General features: G+C 38.3%; 1 protein-coding gene across 1 annotated transcript; it reads right to left on the bottom strand.

Annotated features, from left to right (window-relative positions):
* Positions 1-1,217: 1,217 nt before the first annotated feature.
* On the bottom strand, positions 1,218-6,387 carry LOC104163403 (putative deoxyribose-phosphate aldolase; the record flags this gene model as incomplete). Its single annotated transcript, XM_009702406.1, is given in 4 exon segments — positions 1,218-1,313; positions 2,995-3,142; positions 6,176-6,279; positions 6,282-6,387. Coding segments are annotated over 4 exon segments (454 nt in total), but the record flags the coding sequence as incomplete, so codon positions are not given.
* Positions 6,388-6,764: the final 377 nt, after the last annotated feature.

The raw sequence follows: 6,764 nt of genomic DNA, 5'->3' as shown, positions 1-6,764 counted from the left end.
TTGAATCTCATACAGTTGGCCTCGGTCCAAGAAATCCAAAGGCACCTCATCCTACACCCTCTTCATCCACAAGAAGCATCAGCTCTTCCCTCAAGAATCAATGTCTAGCAAGATAGTAAGTGCATCTTGTGAAAACGTCTCTTTCACATGCCTTAAATTTTTCCAAAGCGGTCTACCGAAGAAAGCACAATATCTATTGCTTCCAACAGAATTGAGCAAACAAGGACTAAACTCATATATGAAGCAATACATAAATTCTTAATTCTCTTCAATTCTGGTAAGTACTATTCGAAGTTAAATCCCAGTAATACATTTAATAGCTAAATCACAATATAGCAAAAATTGCTTTCAACGAAGTCTACTTAAGATTATTTTTATGATGTTTAAGTGCAAAATCCAAAGGTAACTTTGGAAATGGAAAAAATAATGGCTTTGTCAGAGATCCTCTTTCTCTCTGGCATATAAATGCATTTAGTATGTATTTTCTCCCCTACACAACAATGAGACAATAAGAAAAGAGCCCACCAGAAAACATGGATCTTAGCATTAAACACCTGATCTAACTTCAAAGTTAGCCCCTGCTTTGAGCAGGAGGCTGGACCAGACGACATCCAGAGCTCCCTTCCAACTTGCATAATTCTTTCATTCTACTTCCTGCTTATTGTAGATTCAGGACTTTTCTCTCATGTGTGGGGACTGGAGAAGAGCTATTAGAGTTGTAAGTACAAGTCCTGAACCCGTGGATGGCTCAGCAGGGAATAACCCTTGCCTCTGCACACAGCTTCATTGAATTCAGCTTGTAGCGTTACACTTAAAAGCCAAACAACTGACAGGGAAAAAAACACTTGTATTAGAACTCCTAACTCTCATATTGCAGTATTATTATCATCATCATCATTATTATTATTATCTACTTAGTGTCTACTGATACTTTATCCAGCACAATATGTCAATTTCTTCCATTCGCATGAGGAAAACACTGATATATCTTAAGGACCTCTTTGAAGAGCTTCCAGCAAAACAGCATTCCTGATAAGCTTGAAGTTGAAAGAACACAAAAGGTTATATCAGAAGCAAATTCTCCCCTCCATTCCCTTGCTTCCATCTGCTACCTTTTCACTTTACTCTCTGAACAAAAACAAGTCCAAACTTCTGGATTTTTCTGCATATTTCATAGCTTCAAAATATTTAATTGGGTGTTTTTGAATAAACCTTACCTGAAGCTACTGGTATGTTACAACCAGCAGCCTTTATGGCATTAACAGCATCGATGACTCTTGCAGGATATACACAAACCGCTCCAACAGTAATACCTGCAAAAGCCACAGTTCACTTTTTCATATATGGATTTCCACCTTCTCAAATGCAATCCATATTAGGAGCACATGTGCATAGTTCTCATCTCCCACTTCTGCATTCACACAAAGATCTTAAGCATCTACACTAGGGATGTCTGTTATAATGCTCAAATGGTTCAGGTAATTCTCCATATTGCTACCTTCTTCATGTTCCTTCACCAGACCCTGGGAGCAAGTTTGCATTAGCAGGAGTTAAAACACCGAGATTTTTATCGACAGATTCACTGTTTAATGCCAACACGTACAGTTAAGACATGCTTAGCCAGCAAATTACTGCAAGAGAAACCACACTGCCAAGCTCTGTCCTCACTTGTTGAGTCAGACTGAGCCCAGCAGCAACTGAGCAGTATTTATGTTAATGCAGTCCTACTGCATTTCTAGTTAAAATGCTATTCTCTCAAAGTCTCAGGTAAGTGACCTCATATTTAATACTTCAACTGTCTGAAGAGCCCATAAATCCAAGTTTTAAAAAAAGACTATCTTTGATATTTTATGTGTATGGCTTAAAACCAAAGGCCTGATTCCCCTTTGGTTCTACATCATATGACTTCAATCAGTAGACCAATGCCTGTGTAAAACTGAAATATTTCAATAGTAAAAGCATGCCCCAAATGTCACTGGGATTTTCTTTTTGTCATATCATCTAAGGTCAACACGAAAGGACAAAAGTCAAATGGTATTCACTGACACATCAGTGATTACAGCTGGAAAAATCCAGAAACACTGCTCAACTATAAAGAGGTTTTATTGTTAGTTATATTGACAGTCTCAATTTGCTCTGAAGTTTTACCATGTTCAGTCTTTGGTGTAACATTGGGACTTCAGATGGAGCCTGCTTGAGTAATGTCACTGAAAGTTTTAGCACTAGTTCTGAAGAGTTGTCTTCCACCCCTTCAACTCTGTTGACTTAGCTGGGAACTCTGTGCGTGTGTGTATACGTGATACACACACAATCACACACACTCACTACAGAACTGATTCCCTAAAGTAGTCTGGACTGCAAAGATGTCTCCCATCTTAACTACTGAAACAAGCAGATAACAGATAATGTTTTCTGAAGGAAAAATAACATGCTTAGGACTGGAATTCATCTTTTCTGACAGGTAAAGTGGCAGGCTTGGGAGTTACACACAGAAACCGCAGCTAAGCATGAAATCAAAAGGAGTCACATGAACACTCCCTCCTTCTCCAATTTACTAAGGACATCAGCAGATTAACAGAATATTCGATTAGTTTCACCTTAGTGCACTGTTATTAAAAGACATACACTGAGGTTACACACTTGTGGCTTCCACATCAAATTTGCTCATTAGGTATTGTAACTTTCAGTGTTGCCCTGAGTCCATGCTTCACTTTGGTTGCCAAACCAAGAATGGATTTTTTTTCTCCTTGTATTCTTATATTAACTCAAAGGAATAGATATTTTGCAGCTAGAACTTATGACGGTTGCTTTGAAATAAACCATATAGGACCTAGTTTGTTCTCTCAGGGCTACTAGTTCTGCAGTGCTGCCTACCATAGCTCCTTCCATTACAGGAAGAAGAGGCCTTCTGAAAGGCCTTTCTGAAAACTGAAAAAATAATGAGGAAATGTAGACATTTTCTCTACAAAATACACACAACAAAAACTATCATACCTTTATCATGCATGTCCAAGGCTTTCAGCAGATCCTCTCTGATGGGATGCTTTGCTTTAAAACACAGTCTATGAACATTTGAAGGAGTATCATCACCTGAAAGAGTGGTAAGGTCTATGCAGGTGACAGCTTTCAGCAGCCAAGCAGCCTACAACGGGAGTGAAGCAAGGAATACAGTATTTCAGTTTATGTTTCCAAAACCAAACTGACTTAGAAGATGCAGGAATCAGAAGCCTGGTTCTCATCCTAAGAATGAGGAAACGCACGGGATATAACATGGAGGATATGCAAAGAATGATTTATGACAGACAGGGTTGGCAAATATTTGTTCATGTCTTGAGCAGTACCTAATGGTACAGAAAGGATCTGGAATCAAAAGTCTGCTCTCTCAGAATCAGAGAATCAAATTCCAATTTTTGGTGCAAAAGTTAACTACCAAGTGGGACTCTCTAAGACTCAGACAAACATTTTTACCTGGGCAAAAAGCATCTTGTTTCAAATTTAATTCTGTAAGACAAAGATAAAAACATCACCTATGTGAGGAACCTCACTGTTGAAATATGCTCCATTCTATACAGTATGTATGTATCTTTAAGGCTTGTATGCATGAGAAATTATTCACATGCTTCAAGAGGAGCACAGGTTTGCAATTGCCAGTAACCAGATGAGTCAGCAATTTGCACACTTGCACGTTTGCATGCTGCAAGAATGAAACATGGAGGCAGTGGGGCTAAGAACCCAGACTTCTTAAAACTTAGGGTCTAGACTCCAGATGTTTCCACTTTCTTTTGTGTGAATAGAGAATAAAAAACATCTGGAATTATTTGGTGCAAAAAAACAAAAGCAAGAGCTAAGTGGCAAGGCTAAAGCTCTCTTTAGATTAAAATGTTACAGAATTTTAGAAGACTTACTAATTGGAGAATGGAACAGAAGCACAATTAAAATTTTTTGAGCTTTTTTTCTGAACAAAAATTGCGCTTAAGACATTATTTTGAAATATTTTTTGAAGGTCTTCAGCAAATTCTCATCTACACTGATGGCTTCACTAAAAGCTGACATCTCAGTGGGCACTTGTTCAACAAGGGGAGAGTTTGCAATGGCAAAGTCCATTTGAGTCCATAAAGTCCCTCTGACTGCTCTGCTCTGTGACACAATTTGTCAGTATAGGCACCAAAACTTGCTTTTTCTGCATAGAGGTATTACTCTGCAAATCTTAAGTGGCTGGTCAGCCTACAAATGTTTCACACTTTGCTGATGGGAGTCTCCTTTCTGAACTTGCAGTAAAAGCCACACTGAAAGCTGCCTTGGGGTGACTGAACAGAGTAATGAACCGTTACTGGTCTCTGTTAATCTAAGCTTTACTGATTGTTTCTAACTGATTTCTACTTTCACTCTATAATACTTCGAAAGAGTTTTTCACTTTTATTTTTTTTTTAAAGTTTCTTTTACTTGGATTTTTCTGTCCTTCATCCAAGGAAATTTTTGTCTCATCTCTTATGACATGAATCATAAAGCCGTCAAGACAGATGTAGTCAGGGAGTTCTAAGAACTGGTATGAACTTCATTTTTTTAAAAGGGTTTGTCAAATGTTTGGGAAATGGGCTTCAACATTTGAATCTGTGATGCTACTTACATTCAAATATGTAAAGGTTCAAAATCATCTTTGTGAAATAAACAGCACATGGCTATCCTGCAATGACAGTGTTCAAATCCAGGAGAAGTGCTTCTGGCATTCTTCAAAGTAAAACCTTACTCAAGTAGCTCAGTACCAGTGTTACTACACAGGAGAGTGGAGAAGTGTTAGTAAAAATTAAACATCTGTCCTACAGCCATGTTGAGGGAGTAACACTAAATCCCTTTCTTCCTAGCGGTTCTTTGTAATCAAAGCACATGGCTCTCTATGTCTTAGTTCCTTATATAGTAACTTTGGTCAAATCAGAAGACTTAACTTTTACATTACTGTACCTGCAGTTTCTGAAGATAGTCAAGGTTATGGAATACCCTCTGGATTTTCTCACTGACACTATTTCCCAATCCAGAGCCACTGGACTGCTAACCTTGGTATCAAGTGACTTTTTATGCATAAGATACTCTTGAGAAATGCTGAGCTGGTGTCTAACTTTCCTCAGTTCATGTTCGTTTTTTATTTAATCATAATATTCAAAGCACAAACTTTCAGGTTCATGTAACAGGCTGGAAGTTTTTTTCCATCACCTTCCAGTAGGATCTTAGAGCTACATCAAATTACCCCAAACACTTCCCATCCTGCCACTGAGGTGGCAGAAGTCAGCATGTAGCCATACCTCGCCCTGCTCTGCTCTGCAGAACACATTAGCTTATGCTGCTGACCTGATGGTTTTGCATTATGATTCTCACATACAAACTGGAGAAACCAAAATGCACACCAGGCCAGTATCTGTTAATTCTGCCAGGAGGGCAGTAACAGCAGAGGTTGAGGGTAACTGCTTAGACACTCTAAACATGCGTGTTCAATGAACACAAGTCAGTCTTGAAGAAAATTTCATTTGCACCACTGGCTTTAGCGATGGCTTACATGAACCTATTTTATACTAAGATGGACAATAACTGATCATTTACCTTATCGGAGGAGTTGAGAAGTCAGTCCCCTTAATATTAGTGGGTTCTGTCTTTTTTCTGTTTTCTTCTTTTTTTTTTTTTTCCCCTTCTCCCCCCAGGTGCCATAGGCAGTCAAGATTTTTGAGTTTTAGGTAAGAACTAGTTAAGCAAAGAAATCACACATGTTGGGGATGTTTAAGTAAAGAAAAATCATCCAGGTAGGTCAAACTTGACAAGGACCATGATCATATCTTACAGCTTTAAAATTAAAAAATAAGAAGGCAGCATGCAGAGAAGTCTGTCTGGGAAAGAGAATAAATGTGGTGGGATAGTAATATACAATTTAATCCACTCATGAATAAAGATGACTTAAATTCATTTGCGGTTTTGCCACTCATGAGTTATAAGGTTTTTAACTTGTTTGGATAAATGCGTCACCTTATTCCATCCCATCATCATCAAAAACAAATTATTAAAATAAGACATGGACAAGCACATCTTTTAAGTTTACATGTATCTTGAAAAAAATTCAATATTGCAGCCTGGAGAGGAAGAGTGACTGCTTTAAAAATACAGGAACAGAATGCATAAAAAGAGCACTTACTTGCCAATTACCTTTCACAGTTCTCCTTCTTTTAATTTGTTCTGCATGCCTCACAACTGCAGGTCGATTCACATGCACTTCTGAGATCCAGCCAAGTTCTGCGATGGAAAAAGAAAATCTCATCTATTTCTGTGTTTTAATATATGGTGTGGGACTTCAGAAGAAAGTTGTAGCTTGGCTTGGAATCTCTGAAGAGCACATTGTGCTTTCATGTCCTTTTAATGGCTTGCGCACTTACAACCAGTCCAAAATATCATCATAGCATTAACTTGTGATAGGGTATGATCTGTGAACTGGATGTTTCACACAGCATGTCTTGTTTGCCATTACAACTGAATCAAATAACTGCTGATGAGAGACGCTATGTTGCCAGCCCCGGAATATGAAGTTTATTATACATGTAGCATAGGAAAAAAAAACCAAAAAACCACACAAAACAGCATTCTGCCATTGCTTGCTGATCTACTTCTTGATTCCAGAATACGGTAACATTTATTCAGTCCTGTGCTTGTCTGCTGGCACCCAGGATACAACAGCATTTTTTGTGTGCACGAATCTTTGTTTACAGGAACCGTACCCCACACAGTCA

Source organism: Cariama cristata, unplaced genomic scaffold (assembly GCF_000690535.1).
Source record: "Cariama cristata isolate BGI_N322 unplaced genomic scaffold, ASM69053v1 Scaffold10396, whole genome shotgun sequence".
NCBI lineage: Eukaryota > Metazoa > Chordata > Aves > Cariamiformes > Cariamidae > Cariama > Cariama cristata.
This window is presented reverse-complemented; position numbering and strand designations above follow the sequence as displayed.